The sequence below is a fragment of the Gorilla gorilla genome, chromosome 14, assembly GCF_029281585.2.
Source record: "Gorilla gorilla gorilla isolate KB3781 chromosome 14, NHGRI_mGorGor1-v2.1_pri, whole genome shotgun sequence".
NCBI classification, from domain to species: Eukaryota; Metazoa; Chordata; class Mammalia; order Primates; family Hominidae; genus Gorilla; species Gorilla gorilla.
In genome coordinates this window covers 113,643,598-113,660,208 of record NC_073238.2, presented here as the reverse complement: position 1 = coordinate 113,660,208, position 16,611 = coordinate 113,643,598, and the positions used below count along the sequence as shown (strand labels likewise).

Here is a 16,611-nt window from a genome sequence, read left to right as displayed (position 1 = left end):
ATTGAACCTAGGGTTAACTCAGTGAGGGAGATGGGCCAGGCCCAGGGAATGCTCCTGAAGAGCTCAGTCTTGCTCGAACCTCCTGGGCTTTGCTTTTTGGCTGCATCCAGGTCCCTCCGTCTCCTGAGCTCTGCATACTGTGCCTTGCCCCCGCCCCAGGCCCACCCTAAGATTTGCCCTTCCTTCAGCAGATTCAAGTACTATTTCTCTGACAAATGCATAAGGTCCTCAGGTGTTTGAAGGGATAGTTCTAAGTAAATGAAAACAAGCACAAAAATAAGCACAAGCGTGGGTGCTTTACATGAGATTACAAAGAGGGGAGAGAGGATTGATGGCTCCACAGTTTAGCCTAAGGGTAGACTGGAATTGATGGGGTCTGAGGCCTGCTGGGCTTCTCTAACAGGTGGTTACTGTGGACCCCGGGCCTTCTTCTCTCTGATTTTAGGTCATCCTCAGTCCTGAGAGAGTAGATCATCTTAGAGGCAGGACCCCAGGTACCCTGAAATTACCCTCCAGCTCCCTAGGTCTGCAGTCCTGCTCTCACTGACAGTTTCCTCCTGAAGAGAAGCATCTTCCCCTGTCCTGACTCGGTGTCTCAGTTGGAGCGCTGTGGTCTCCCCTTTCCTCGGGTTGGCTCTCGAGAACTACCTGGGAGGCTGCTGGGTACTCCCCATCTCTTCCTGCATCAGAGCCTGTGCTCCCCTTTTGGGCTGTCCCTGGTGTTTGTTTCTCTGTTGAGGGAGGACACTCCCAGCTCTCTGCACCTTTGAGCAGCAGAGATGCGGAGACACTTTGTCACCGGTTCCAGCAGCTGGCTCAGGTTACAACCCACCCACTTCTCTGGGAGATTGTCTTTAGCTCATTGTTCATATGGTCCCAGGGCAAGGGTGGGCCTATTGTTGGTCTTTTAATTAAAATTTTATAAAATAAGATGTTTTAAATATCCCAAGGATTTGCATACTTCCCACCAGGAATTAAGAGGGCTGTTTTGTCATAGTTTAAGCCCATTGTAAAGTAATTAATAAAAAAATCCAGTGCCATGAGTTGAGAGGGTTAGAAAAATAATAGAAATCTTTGTTAATACTCACTCTTACATTTATTTAAATCTACATAGTGAATCTTCCCTCCCTTTTACCCAACGATTCTTTCCATAAAGAAAAATAATTAAGGTAATGCAACTGTAATTCAAAGCAAATCTGGTATTCATCTTTTTTCTTTTTTCTGGATGCCTTTTATGTTTTAGTTTCTTACAAAGCAATTTCCAGCACTCAGATAAACCATTTGAGAGGAACAGACTTAGAATTCCATATTCACAGAACTGTGGGATTTTTAAACCACAAAGGAAACCTAGAGATCCTAGAAGACTGCTCTGTGGATGTGGAAAGTTCAAATATCCCCCAAGACTGCACAGCTAATTAGAGGCAGAGCTGGGGTAAGGACTCAGGTTTCCTGGCTCTCAACTCAAATCTCTTTCCAATATCATTTCTCAAATTCTAAGATCAGAAGTTGAATGAAACGATTCGCTTCACATTTCTTGTGGTTTGAAACATGAGCTTCTCAGAATCTCCAGCTTCAGTGGGGTCAGGGTAACGTATTGGCTGCCACTGATGGAGGCCAGACAGAGCCCCGGCCAGGTTGGGGTCAGGAATGTCGTTAGGAGAGAGGGATTCCACATTTAAGCTGCAGAGAGAGCAGTGAGTGATGATAGAAGCAGGAAATGCCAGAGGCCCCAGGGGTCGGCCCAGGTGAGGAAACAGGTACCTCCACTCGCTCCCTTTAGGTGGGCCTGCCCTGCTGCCCAGGGCTAAGTGGCTTCCCACAGTGGCTCAGAAACATCACCGTAACCCCAGTGTTTGGAGGAGATAATTTCAACTAAGAGGAAAAAACTTTTCTTTTTTTAAGTAAAAAGGATCTATTTGAAATTTGACATTCCAAACTAGACTTGGAGACAGTTGTAAATTTCACTCTTTTTATTCTGGGAGCAACTCTGTGCTTTTCTAGCTCATTCTGTTAAAAAAAAAAAAAAAAAAGCAAAACAAAAAACTGTCCCATAAATATTGAGACTGGGGCTCTCAGGTATCTGTGCATCCTCATATGAGCCCTTTGTCAAAGGATGTCACCCTTTTTTCTTCCTTTTTAATTATGCCTGTGATTTTGTGGAACTTCCTATAAGACTCCTGTCCATATTTGCAGAAGGTAACTAAGAATTTCTTAGTGTCAAAGGCTACGTGTTTAACCTAAGTAATAATACTGACTGAAAATAATTTATCTTCTGTTAGAATAGCTAGGAAAGGGCTTTTATCTACCTATCTGTCTATCGATCATCTATCTATCTATCTACCTTTCTTTTTTTCTTTTTCTTTTCCTTTTCTTTCTTGCAGGTGCATACCTTGGTAAAGGGCTTTTATTTTGAAATTATGTTTGTGCTGTGAAGATTTCTATCCAAATAGTTGTCTGAGATGCTAGCAATGTTTAGGTTTAATTTTCAGATCCATATTACACTAATTATGGTGTGAAATGTTTTTTCCCCTTTCCGTTTTCAAATGTACAGATTTATTAGCGGAATGGAAATGGCTTGTTTCCAAACATAGACATAGGACTGGTATGCTATGAATGCCCACCTTTATGTTGGGCATTCAAATGATGTTGGGCATTGGGTCTATATAAAGTGGATATAGACCTATCTTTTAGCAGAAATACGATTTTAACTGATAGAAAAGTAGAAAAGAATGCCACAGCTATGAAAAAGAAAACTTGGCTTATTGTTGAGAAGGGCTTTAGTGCTTTTGGAGTATAAATCTCTTAGTATTGACTTGGACTTCGCTATAAGCTAAATAAATAAAACTATAGAAATTTAGTGTGAATTAGTTTGGCATAAAGTAGATGATTATCTGAATATGACTTTTAATACATAAAATCTGTGGAGAAATTAAAACAGAGTGCTCACTCATGCTATAGTCTTCCCTTGTCAGTTCCTATAATGGACCAGACAACTTTTTGTAATAATAGGGAGAAAAAACTTATATGCAAGTAATGGATGGTTATTGGTAGGTTCCTATTTCTGTCTCCATTGACTGCTTTATTCATTCTTTTTTTTCTTTCTTTTTTTTTTTTTTTTTTTGTTTGAGACAGTGTCTCACTCCATCACCCAGGCTGTAGCACAGTGGCCTAGTCACAGCTCACTGCAGCCTCGAACTTCTGGTCTCAAGAGATCCTCCCATTTCAGCCTCCTGAGTAGCTTGGACTCGAGGTGCATGACACCATGCCTGAGTAAATTTTTTATTTTTAGTAGAGACAAGGTCACGCTATGTTGCCCAGGTTGGTCTCGAACTCCTGGTCTCAAGCAGTCCTCCCACCTCGGCCTCCCAAAGTGTATTTACTCATTCTTGAAACATTTATCGAGTATTTAGCACATAGCTAGAAATAGGAAGATGTATCTCCTGTTCTTAAAGGAATTTGCAATCTGGTGGGGTAAAGAAGGGCATGTGGGTACAGGAGAGTTTTGGATAATGGAGTCAGGGTTGACTAGCTGTTCAGACAGGTCTCGGGGTGGTTTATAAGGTCACCATGGTACAGGATCAGACCTCAGGTTTGCAAGTCCAAAGATGGGATTTGGTCACCCAGAGTGTTTCAGGCTCAGGGGAACTGACTTGTTGCAGGCAACCCCACAAGAGCACAAACCAGAATGTCATTTTATTAATATGCATTGAGAACTAGAATTCACAAGCAGATCAGAATACTATACTGGCTGTGCATTTTCTCCCAGTAGGAAAGTCTAAATGGGAAGCATATTATAAACAAGTGGCTCAGTGAGGCTGTACTCAGAGCAAGGGCAATGAATTAGAAGACCTTAGCAGCTGGTGGTATCAAACATTGACGGCCCCATTGGTGCCAAGCCTGGTAGTCCTCCCCTCCCCCATGGGTCCAGCCTAATGGGTTCCAACCTTTCTTTTATTATTATTTTTTATTTATTTTTTGAGACAGGCTCTCATTCTGTCACCCAATCTGGAGTGCAGTGGCGTGGTCTTGGCTTACTGTGACCTCCACCTCCTGAGTTCAAGCGATTCTCGTGCCTCAGCCTCCCAAGTAGCTGAGACTACAGGCGTGCGCCATCACGCTGCCTGATTTTTGTATTTTTGGTAGAGATGGGGTTTCACCATGTTGGCTAGGCTGGTCTTGAACTCCTGATCTCAAGTGATCTGCCTGCCTCGGCCCCCTCAAAGTGCTGGAATTACAGGTGTGAGCCACCACGCCCAGCTCCAACCTTTCTCTGAAATAGTGATAGAGACACTGACAGAATTCTTCCAGCCATGGAAGCCTGGTTCTTTCTGTTGGCCTATTCTTATCCCAGATGTGGACTTTTAGTGTTGTTTAATTCAAGATCAGTAAGAATTCTAGGCAGTTTTTCCTTTGACTTAAGTTTTTAGTTCTAGGACTTAATGGATATATTTATTTATTTATTTATTGGCAAAGAGTTAATCTCATTCATTATATCTTAATTTTGTGCTTTGAACTTCCCAAGGGCAAGTTTATCTCCATGTTTCTCTTCATTTTGTACTGAATATGACTTGTGCTCATCCTTTACAGTTTAGCTTAAGTTAATTTTAGCTTTCCCTCAGTCTACCTTTTCTTGATGTCCTCTTCTCTACCTTACTGAATTTAGATGCCCTAACTTTTTTCTCTCATATCATCCTGTGCTTCTGTGCTCTTTTCTCTATACTCTTCTGTACTTATCATACTCTAATAATTATTTCCTCATCATCCTCTTTCATCAGACTGTAAGCTTTAAAAGAATAGCAACTATATTTTATTAAACTTTGTGTCTCCAGCTGCTAGCTCAGTGTCCGGAAGAAAGTAGGGACCCAGTAAGGTGTGGATAGATGGATAGATGAATGGGTAAAGTAACATTTATGCTGAGTCCTTAAATGATCAGTAGAATGTTTTTCCTAAGACACTACAAACTACTCTCAAGATCCAACAGGCATTTACTGTATCTTACTTGACCTCTTTCATGGCATTGACTTGAGTGGAAGGGTGACTGTGGAAATGAGACTGCAGCATAGTGTATCTCCTCAGTTCTTCTGTCTTAACTCTGTAGTGTAGCTAGTATTTGAAATCCATTTTCATGAAAATGGCAGTATTCTTCAGTACTGTAACTTGGAGATGTTCCTAGTGTCTTACAATCTGATTTTGGTTTTCTGTTGTTGAGTAACAAACCATCCCACAGCTTTGTAACTTAAGACAATACTTTATTATTTTTTGCAGTTCTAAAATCTGGTCAAGGCTCAGCTGGGTGGTTCTTCTGTTTTACACTGTCTGTAGGAACTGGAATGTCCAAGATGGTTCTTCACTCACATTGTATCTCGCCTGCGATAGCCGAGACCAGCTGGGAGATGGTGGGGCATCTTGTATATATCCTCTTTATGGCTACCTTGTACTTCCTGTCACCATGGTGGTCTCAAGATGGTAGAACTTATATGGTGACTGGCTTCCAAGAATGAGGTAACGGAAGCTCCCAGTTTTTCTAAAGGCTAGATTTGGGCCCAGTGCGATGGCTCATGCCTATAATCCCAGCACTTTGGGAGGCTGAGGTGGGAGGATTGCTTGAGCCCAGGAGTTCAAGACCAGCCTGGACAAAATGGTGAGACCCCCCCCCCCCATCTCTCCAAAAATTCAAAAATTAGCCAGGCATGGTGGCTCACGCCTGTAATCCCAGCTACTTGGGAGGCCGAGGCGGGCAGATCACGAGGTCAGGAGATCAAGACCATCCTCGCTAACACGGTGAAACCCCGTCTCTACTAAAAATACAAAAAATTAGTCGGGCATGGTGGCGGGCGCCTGTAGTCCCAGCTGCTCGGGAGGCTGAGGCAGAAGAATGGCATGAACCTGGGAGGCGGAGCTGGCAGTGAGCTGAGATTGCGCCACTGCACTCCAGACTGGGCGACAGAGCGAGACCCATCTCAAAAAATAAAATAAAATAAATTAAAAAATTAAAAAGAAAAAGAAAAGGAAACCTTAAGCCTAGTTATTGAGGTAGACAGGATGCTACCCCTGCCCTGTCATTTTATTTAAAAGAAGCATTTAAGCCTAATGAACACGAACAGTTCTAATGTTCCTTGGAGGGGAGGTAGCATTCACAGTTCATAGATTCATTTAGCAATTACTGATTGAGCATCTTCTGTGTGTCTAGTTATCTATGCTCTTAGGCGCTGGGGATGTGGCAGTGAACAAGAACAGATGTAAATGACAAGAGATGGATGGTGGTGATGGTTGCACAATTGTGTGAATGTACTTAATGCCACTGAACTGTACACTTAAAAATGTTTAAAATGGCCAGGCATGGTGGCTCACGCCTGTAATCCCAGCACTTTGGGAGGCCGAGGCGGGTGGATCACCTGAGATCAGGAGTTTGAGACCAGCCTGATCAACATGGAGAAACCCTGTCTCTACTAAAAATACAAAATTAACCGGGCGTCGTGGCGCATGCCTGTAATCCCAGCTACTCGGGAAGCTGAGACAGGACAATCTCTTGAACCCGGGAGGCGGAGGTTGCAGTGAGCCGAGATCCCGCCATTGCACTCCAGCCTGGGCAACAGAGCAAGACTCCATCTTAAAAAAAAAAGTTTCAAATGGTAAGTTTATGTATATTTTACCACAATAAAAAAGGCAGTTAAGACAAGTAAGATGCTGTGTCGTGGGACTAGATCAAGCACTTAGGGGTGGGGTGTTAGGGACTTTGAACGGGGCCTCTACCCTGTGGGAAGGGCTGAGCTGGAGGGATCTGTGGGCCCCTGATCAAGAAAGAAGCAGGAGCTGTAACCCAGCCTGGCTTTGGAACTTGAGGCTGCCCAATGGAATCTGTTGTGTGTGACCGAAGGAGGCAGCTGCACTGGATGGGAGAAACTGGAGGGACTCTGTGGCTGCCAGGGCCAGCTGCAGGGCACACAGCTGCACTCTGAGGCTGGCACCTGCCTCCTTCACTTACCCAAGGCTTTTCCTACTGTTTTTGTTTCCAGACGGCCATCCTGAGACGACAGGGTCGATACATATGCTCAACAGTGCCTGCGAAGGCGGAAGAGGAAGCACAGAGCTTGTTTGTTACAGAGGTAAGGCTCTTTCCTGCATTAATTTACATTTTGAAGTCATTTTCCCCTAACTGCCTCCTCTTCTTTAAATTTCAAAATTGTCAAGAAAGTGTCAAAAGGGTAATTATATTTCTGTGATGGAAGTTCAAATAGAATAATGTGAATTTTTCAGACTCTGAAACTTGGACGGAAATGTCCACAGGGGCTATTTCTTTTTTACATTTTTATTATTTTTAAAACTTTATTTATTTGGAGGGGGCTATATCTGACTACAAAAAGTGAATTCCACAGAATTTATCTCATGGACTTAAAATAAGCAGTAACTTGTAAATGAATTCACTGGAAATCTGTGGGAGGTCTTGTTATTGATACTGTTTTTAAGGGTGACACACACATTTATGTATCATTTATTTCATTTATACATTTATATTTGCAGGTTATTTTTGACTAGTATTCATGAAGTACTAGCTGATAATAAGCAGGGTCTATTGCTAGTCAATATTTATTATTATATATATTGATTACTATATATATTATTATATATATTGATTACTATATATATTCCTAATCAAGATACATTGATTAATATTATTTTTGTTTGAAAATACAAATAAAATTATCTTATGGAAGAAAGATAAATTATTTACTTTTTTATTTTTATTTTTATTTTTTGAGACAGAGTCTTGCTCTGTTCTTTAGGCTAGAGTGCTGTGGAGCAATCTTGGCTCACTGCAACCTCTGCCTCTCCTGGGTTCAAGTGGTTCTCCTGCCTCAGCCTCCCAAGTAGCTGGGATTACAGGCGTGCACCACCACGCCTGGCTAACCTTTGTATTTTTAGTAGGGATAGGGTTTCAGCCTCTTAGTCAGGCTGGTCTCAGACTCCTGACCTCAAGTGATCTGCCCGCCTTGGCCTCCCAAAGTGCTAGGATTACTGGCATGAGCCACTGTGCCTGGCCAGAAAGAGAAATTATTACAATTTAGGTTGTTTGCTTTAGTTTTTCCCCTTGGAGTGTTTGTTTTTTCCTCTAGGTAATTTTAGGTAGGAAGGAATAATTAGATGTTTTAATTTTGTTTCTTTAAGTTCTCCTTCATTTAAAAATAATGATTTTTTTTTTAATCCTGGTTTTTCTAGTTGATATTTAGATTATAAATATGCTCATCAATAAAATTGCTTACTATAAGGAAGCTATATATACTCTTATAAAGACCAATTAAGTAACAATATTTAATTTCCATTGAGATTTTTGAAAAATTAAATATAAAATAAAAAAAATTTTAAGTGTGTTCTCTCATCTTTCTGAAGAAGTAACTTCCTGTCTTACCTCCTTTGCCACTATATTAGTAAACTTAATTCCTGACAAATACAGCCAGATATGTTTGTGAATGTAGTTATAAATGTCTTTTTAAGGCAGGTAGTGGCAAACTATGACCTGCAAGCAAAATCCAGCCTGTAGTCAATTTTTGTAAATAAAGTTTTATTGTAAAGCAGCCAAGCACATTTGTTTACATATTGCCTATGGCTACTGTCACCATGCAACTCAAAGTTAAGTAGAGATAATATGACCCTCAAAGCTGAAAATATTTATGATCTTGCTTTTTACACAAAAAGTTTGTTGATCTATGTTTTAAAGCATGTGGCAAAATTATTAATTGCTAACTCAGTTCTCCCAGTTGATTAAAAAAATATGGTTTTTTGAGGGAGAACTCTCCATTAAGTTATTTAATCACTGCAGGTTGAGCAATAGCTGCTTCATCCTATGCTGCTGGAGCCAACATAACTAAACACTTTTGGGACCCTTCCACTTGGGTGGAGTGAACATCACTTCCTCTTCATCCTCTGATCCAGGGAATGACCTAATGGCTTAAAACAAAGCAAAACAAAGCAGAAAAAAACTTCAAAAACCTTTCAGTGTAACTTCAAAATATTATTGAATTTCACCAGTTTGAAATGTTAATCATATAATCAGTCAGTCACATTCCTGTCTTTTTGAAGGTACAGTTCTCAGGATCTGGCTTTCTGATGGAACTCCTTATCTCCTGGACTTTCTGCATCCCCAGAGGGGTGGGGGTTGCTTGCCTAATTCTGTGCTTCTGCTTTGGAATTTAGCCAATGCCTGCTATGTAGATGGTCAACACTGGCTTGTTAAATCCATGAATCTCTAAATACTTAGCCAGATTCACTGTGGAGTTTTTTTTTTTTTTTTTTTTGTATGTGCGATTCCTTATAATTATAAATATTTGAACATAATAAACTGTAATTATTTTCCCCATTTTGCCTAAGGTATTAAAATCTTGGCCAGGCGCGGTGGCTCACACCTGTAATCCCAGTACTTTGGGAGGCCGAGGCGGGTGGATCACGAGGTCAGGAGTTCGAGACCAGCCTGACCAACATTGTGAAACCCCGTCTCTACTAAAAATACAAAAAGTAGCCGGGCGTCGTGGTGTGCGCCTGTAATCCCAGCTACTCAGGAGGCTGAGGTAGGAGAATCGCTTGAACCCGGGAGGCAGAGGTTGCAGTGAGCCAAGATTGCACCACTGCACTCCAGCCTGGGTAACGGAGCAAGATTCCGTCTTAAAAAAATAAATAAATAAATAAAAATCTGGGCTCCATTCATAAATGCATTTATAATATACAAATTTATGCTGGTTTATTTAGTTTTTAATTGGGCAGGTACATTTTATACTTCAGAATAGTTTTAATGTCCTGCAGGAGACTTGGTGGTACAGTTTCAGTTCCAGAGCTTGTTGAAAAACCGCTGTAGCTCTTTGAAGAGAATAGGATCACACCCACAAGACCACGTCGTACATAGTCAGGCCTGACTACTTCGCTGTGCCAGTGGACCTAGGGGCAGTAGTGGGAAAATCCAAAACTATGGATTATTCTGAAATCTAACTGGTTTTGGAGTGAAATTTTGAGGGTGAATGTATGATACTCAAAATGTGAAAATGCTTTGAGAAATCTAAAAAAATCATTTTCAAGGATAAAATAGCATTTTAAAATATTCGTAACTACAGAGTAAAAAAATCAAAAAGTTTGCCAGCTCCAAAATCTGACTTTGCGCTTAGCCCTTCTCTGCCATTTATTCCACCTCTCAGAATAATTTTAAAAACTTACATTACCTTCACATCACACATCACACCCTTGCCAGTAAAGTGCTTATTGTAGAGCCTGGCACAAAATAAGCACTTGCTGCTGTTGTGATTCTTACTTTCATGAGTTTGGAGGTGGAGGGGAGTTTGCTTCAGAAGACCTTCAGGCATGGCCTATGACACAGATAGAAAGGTTGACAGTAGAAACAATGAAGTGAAAGAAGCAGAATAGAGACGTTGTTCATGTTAGTTACAGCCAGAGCCAAATAAACTAGATAAGGCATAAATACATTTATTGACCTATGTTTTCATTGATTCACTCATGCTTTTTTTCCCCCCACACTGAAGTCTGCACATAAATAGTCAAGTGCTGACTGGACAGAAGATCCTTTGAACTAAGCTGATTTTAACTAAAATTCTTTAGATTTTGATTTTGACTCATTCATATTTGAAGATCTGGTGGATGTGGCATTATAATCTTAGGCTTTATGCACTATTGGAGGATCTTCATGGGTAGATGAACGACAGACACCAGGCTGGCCCATTGAATCTGTCATGTGGCGAGGTAGTTTGAATGCAGTCTGTGTAGGTTAGGTCACTAATAGAATCCTTGGCAGTGGAGGACTACATTAAACATTCTGTACACACACACACATGAAAATGTCATGGTGCTAATATTAATTGGAATGCATATGTTTCTTTCTAATTATTTCACTCTTTTCCTTATGAATGGAAAGAAAAACTGAGGGCAGATTTATATGGTAATATTAACTAACAGAGCTAGCTAGTTCTAATATTAGTAAATACCATGAAGGCGTCTTTAAGTTCACGCATTCTGTTCACTTTTATGTCATAGTAGAGGCCACATGGCTTTTTAAGAACCAGGTGCTTACTCTGAAATAGTCCATTGTTAGGTAAATGTCACCAGGTTAGGTGAAGTTGTCTCCTTGTAAAACCTGCTCTCAGATCATTAATGATGATAACTTAAAGTGATACTACCCCCAAGGGTAATGTTTCAGTGGTTCAAAGTCTCAAGCTTCACAGGAATCTCTGGTGGTGGAATTTCAGGCATTAGCTCGTTGATGGGAAAAAAATTTTTTGATGTTTCTATGGGTATGCCTTCACAAACTTTCCCAAGTGTTTTCCAAAAATCACGTCTTTCTGTTTTTTATTTTCTATTTTTAAAATCCCCCTTCAATAGTGCATCAAAACCTATAACTCTGACTGGCATCTTGTGAACTATAAATATGAAGATTACTCAGGAGAGTTTCGACAGCTTCCGAAGTGAGTAAGCTATATTATACACATAGGGAAAAGTCTTTGTACTTGAAATGCTTGGGGGGAGGTATGTAACTTCATATGCAATCAGAGTAATTGAGGAAAATATTTCTAGATGGTTTATGTGTATGTGGTGTAACTATTGTTTACAGGGCCTTTGATTGTAAGACTCAAACATGCTACTTTGGTATTGATAGGTAGTAATAAACATGTGGATGGTTTAATTATGTCCAGTGGTTCTTTTCAGGGTACCACTGATAAATAAATAGGTGAAATTTTTTCACTACGAAATATAAAACAAACAAAACGTAAGTGAACTGAAATATGCTGCAGTGCATTTTTTCCTTGAAAAGAATATTTTGAAGAAGATAATTATAAAGAGCATTTTACATTGAATAAATTTTATGTTTTTAAAAAAAGTAAATCAAGAAACAAGCATTTTCCCAGTTAAATTTTTTTTTTACCTCCTTTAATGTATTAACTTATTCTAGACTATACCAAAAGCAAATGTATTTAGATTGAATAGTTGTGGCCAAAGTGAATCGGAGTAGCTAGGTATTGCCTTGACAGACTATCTGTTATAAAAGGTTCCATTTTGTGTTGCTTTAAAGGAATACCTGAGACTGGGTAATTTCTAAAGAAAAGAGATTTATTTATTTATTTTTATTTATTTAGTTTTGAGACAGAGTCTTGCTCTGTCACCCAGGCTGGAATACAATGGCACTATCTCTGCTCACTGCAACCTCCACCTCCCAAGTTCAAGCAACTCTCCCGCCTCAGCCTCCCGAGTTGCTGGGATTACAGCCACTTGCCACCACGCCCGGCTAATTTTGTATTTTTAGTAGAGACGGGGTTTCACCATGTTGGCCAGGCTGGTCTTGAACTCCTGAACTCAGGTGATCCACCTGCCTCTGCCTCCCAAAGTGCTGGGATTACAAGTGTTAGCCACCAAGACTAGCCAAGAAAAGAGATTTATTTTGCTTATAGTTCTGCAGGTTGTACAAGAAGCATAGCACTGGCTTCTGCTCAGCTTCTGTTGAAGACTTTTGTGCTGCTTCAAAACATGATGGAAAAGGTCAAAGGGAAAGTTGGCACTTGTGAAAAGAGACCAAAGAGGAGGAGGAAACTCACTTTATAACAACCCATTCTCTTGGGTACTAATCCATTTCAGCAACAAGTAATCCCATCTTGCCAGGAACAAGAATTCACTCATTACTGTGAGAACAGCACCAAGCCTCTCATGATAGATCTGCCCCATAACCCACTAGGCCCAATTATGCAACAATGGGGACCAAATTTCAATCTGAGTTTTGGTGGGAATAAAAACCATATCCAAACCATAGCAGCTGGCAAATTGAATTATACTTGATTTTGGGAAAATTGAAAGCAAATAGTGATGGATTATGTTTTAAAACTAACCATCACCAATGAAAATATTACTTGAGACCTGATTAATGTATTTTTCTTTGCGTTTGTTACATCTTTGAGCTGGAACCTTTTATGCGGTTCTCAGTAGACCTAGCTGTTTGTTTTTCCTCCTTGTGTGGCTTTGCCACTCCTTAAGAATGTTCGGCCAATTCCCCGATTGCCTCTTTTTAAACCTCAGCCAGGAACACTCCCTCCTAGTATTATCTTCTCCAGATGGGTATGCTCTTTAGTTCTATATTTACCCAATCCTCCCTTAGGGATTTTTTAATTCTTCCCATTGGATTGGCTTAACCCATCTTTGTTGATCCTCTTGTTCATAGTCTCAGGGTTGAAAGATATCAGACTATGTCATGTCGTATACTTACTATCTAATAGACTGCTGATACATTTTCCCTCTTGGCATTAATGAGAATTTCCAAATGTGTGATGAGAAAGAGAGGGAGAATTGTAACAGTGGTGAAGAACACAGATTCTGTGTTCTGCCTCAGACGACTCTGCCGTCTGTCAGCCTGATTTTCCTCATCTGTTAAATGGCCTTAACAACAGTCACCATGATTAAAGGATTAAATGAGAGGGCACATGAGAAGTGCACAGGGCCTGGCACGTCATACCCATTGAGTAAATGTAAGCTGCTTATTGGTATTGGTGTCTTGTTTTTGTTGTAGTTAATACCATCATTGTTAATCGGTTTCAATGCAACAACTCAATCTTCCTTTTTTTCTCATAAACTTTGTATTAAAAGTTATTCTACCAAGTCTTTGTTTATTAAAAACTAATCCACTTTCTTATTTTTAGTATGCCTGCTAACTCCCCAGAAGCTATGCTGTCTTTTCCACATAGCTTTTTGGAGCTTTCTTACTCAAGTCTCTTGGCTTACCCACCTTGAAAAGCAAGGGCATAGATGGTTTTATTCTTTGTCTGAATAAAGAAGCTGGGCCATCTTTGGATTTAGTAAAGGCCGGGCCCTATGATGGAGGAAGAAATGCAAAGCCTCTTCCTTGACTAGGCATTTCTAAAACAAATTTTCTTTGTTGTTTTTATAGCAAAGTGGTCAAGTTGGATAAACTTCCAGTTCATGTCTATGAAGTTGACGAGGAGGTCGACAAAGATGAGGTGGGATACCTGCTTGCTGTTGCTTCTCTTTTCACTCTAGATTTAAACATCAATTTTACAGACTTAGAAGATTAGTTAGAAAATTACCGACATTTAGCCAAAACAGGCATTGGAGTGTTACATGAAACGGGAATAATTTTTTAAAAATGTTATTGATTGATTGGAATAAGGTCTCTGTTTCAACTTTACTGCTTAGCATTTCATGTTCTCTTGGTTGTGTTTATTTGTTCTGAGATCATTTTCAAAGAGTTGGATCAGATCTGGCTACATTGTTAAAAGATATCAAGATGACTTAGACCTTGAATTTAGGTTGTTTTTCAACAGATCTCGAAACAGCTGCCAGCCAGTAGATTTAAATGGCTGTTTCTTCAATGATTGCTTTTAGTGAAGTCTGATTTGATCAAGCCCACTCCCCCTATTCCTAGAGAAAAGCTCATGGCTAAAGAACTATATAGGCCGGGCGCGGTGGCTCACGCCTGTAATCCCAGCACTTTGGGAGGCCGAGGTGGGCGGATCACGAGGTCAGGAGATCGAGACCACAGTAAAACCCCATCTCTACTAAAAATACAAAAAATTAGCCGGGCGCAGTGGCGGGCGCCTGTAGTCCCAGCTACTCGGGAGGCTGAGGCAGGAGAATGGCGTGAACCCGGGAGGCAGAGCTTGCAGTGAGCGGAGATTGCACCACTGCACTCCAGCCTGGGCGACAGAGCGAGACTCCGTCTCAAAAAAAAAAAAAAAAAAAAGAACTATATAAAGGGAGTAGGGCATTGAGATGAGTCTGCCCACTGAGTGAGGGAAACCTCACAAGAAGACAATGCCCATCTCTGCATTTCTCATCCTCCCCATTGATTGTTAAGTGTCCCATTGTGAGTTTAGGTTTTTCCTTCTTTAAAAAAATTGTCAGCTGAGCTCTAACATTAGCCACTCATTAAGCAATGTGCATGTAGCAAATTATTTTAGAAACTGCTTTTAAAATCTAAGAAAAATTACTGCTCATTCAAAATGAACGATATATTGGGAACTTGGAACTGATTGGCATGAATAGTGACAGGAGGACCAATGGAAATATTGCATGTAAGAGCATACACTAAACTGTAAAATCCTAGATGGTAAATTATTTCTATTATTGCTATTAATAGCAATAGTAAAACCACCAATATTAATGTTGAGATGGTCCAAGACAAAGCATATGATGAGTCTTTCTGCAACTGTCTGTATGATTACAAAAGCTTCGTCAGATTGTGTGTGTGTGTGTGTGTGTGTGTGTGTGTGTGTGTGTGTATTTTTCATCTGTCTATTATACATACAAATATGTGCTTAACATATCTGTAGCAGCAGCTGGCAGCTCCACGTTCTTCTCCTTAAACCCAGGTCTTGCAGTGTGGGGTCTGTGCTTAAGAAGCAGGTCTCTTCACTTCTCTCAGCTCTTTCCTTCCACTTTTCTGACTCCCCCTTTTTTCCCCTCTATCCCTGCTTGCATTCCTGCCTGTCTCTCCTTCTTTATTCCCCCCATCACTTTATCTCTCCTTTCTGTATTGCCTCAATTTCCTCCCTTTCTTTATTCACCTTTCCCTGAACTAAGCCTCTGGGAAGGTTTCCAGGAATGTGCATGTGCTTTTATCCTCTGACTATAGGGGAGTGTCATTTGAAAACATTTTTTCGTGAAACCAGGCAAGACCTTCCAACGTGAGTGATCAGTTGAGGTATGTCCTTTTTGGTCCTTTTGTGGCTCATTAAACACTGACAAATAAAAATTTGGACAGGAGCTAGCTTTGCCTTTAATGGAATAAAGTTTTCAGAAATGTAGGCGGGTCTCTCTCTTTCACCGCTAAGTGGACTTTTATGTGACTTGTAGGCATTGGTGTCAATGGGTACTTCAGTAAAGGGGCAATGGACAACTTGGCACAAAGGGAATGACCTTCCCATTGACCAAACTCACAGCGAGCAACCCAGGTAATAACGGGAGGTTGACTGCTGGTGTTTTCCTTCTCTCCTAGGATGCTGCCTCCCTTGGTTCCCAGAAGGGTGGGATCACCAAGCATGGCTGGCTGTACAAAGGCAACATGAACAGTGCCATCAGCGTGACCATGAGGGTGAGGACGCACATCACTTTGCCCTCCCCTCTCACAAGCCCTTTCTGCCATAGAGCTCGAGAACAATGCTCAAGATGAATGTGCATGCTGTTCTTCCCCACAAAAGGGACATTGTCTGATTCCTAGGATGCTCCCCTGGTGATAGCACCCCCATTGGCACAGCCTCATCCACCCACTTTCCCTCACTGTCTTCTGACCACCAGCATAAGGAGACCATCCCTGGGCTGGTGTGAAGGTGCAGACACTGACATAGGCTTTCTTCTCTGTAATAACTGAAAAGTGCTCTTTGGTACCTCACAGAATGTCACCAAGGGGCTATCTGTCATGCCAATCCTGAGCACTTCTGTGGAGGTGTACTGCAACAAAGTCAAGTAAAGCAAAAATTGAGGACGAAAAAAGAAAACAGTTGCATAGAAGAGAAGGTTGCAGAGAGAGAAGTCAAACCAATAGAAGAAGCTATTCAGGAGAAAAGTGGGACCAGAGAAACATCAGGATTAATAACAAAGGGAAGAGAAACAAGGGAG

General features: G+C 40.8%; 1 protein-coding gene across 38 annotated transcripts in view; it reads left to right on the top strand.

Moving 5' to 3' along the window:
- The window catches only part of DOCK9 (dedicator of cytokinesis 9), a 289,534-nt gene that overhangs the window by 146,583 nt on the left and 126,340 nt on the right, over positions 1–16,611 (top strand). For all 38 annotated transcript variants that reach the window (XM_019039774.4, XM_055359995.2, XM_055359986.2 and 35 more), the window contains exons 3-6: positions 7,017–7,106; positions 11,377–11,459; positions 13,925–13,994; positions 15,992–16,087. In XM_019039774.4, coding sequence (XP_018895319.3) covers positions 7,017–7,106; positions 11,377–11,459; positions 13,925–13,994; positions 15,992–16,087 — 339 coding nt within the window. The remainder of the gene's footprint in view (positions 1–7,016; positions 7,107–11,376; positions 11,460–13,924; positions 13,995–15,991; positions 16,088–16,611) is intronic.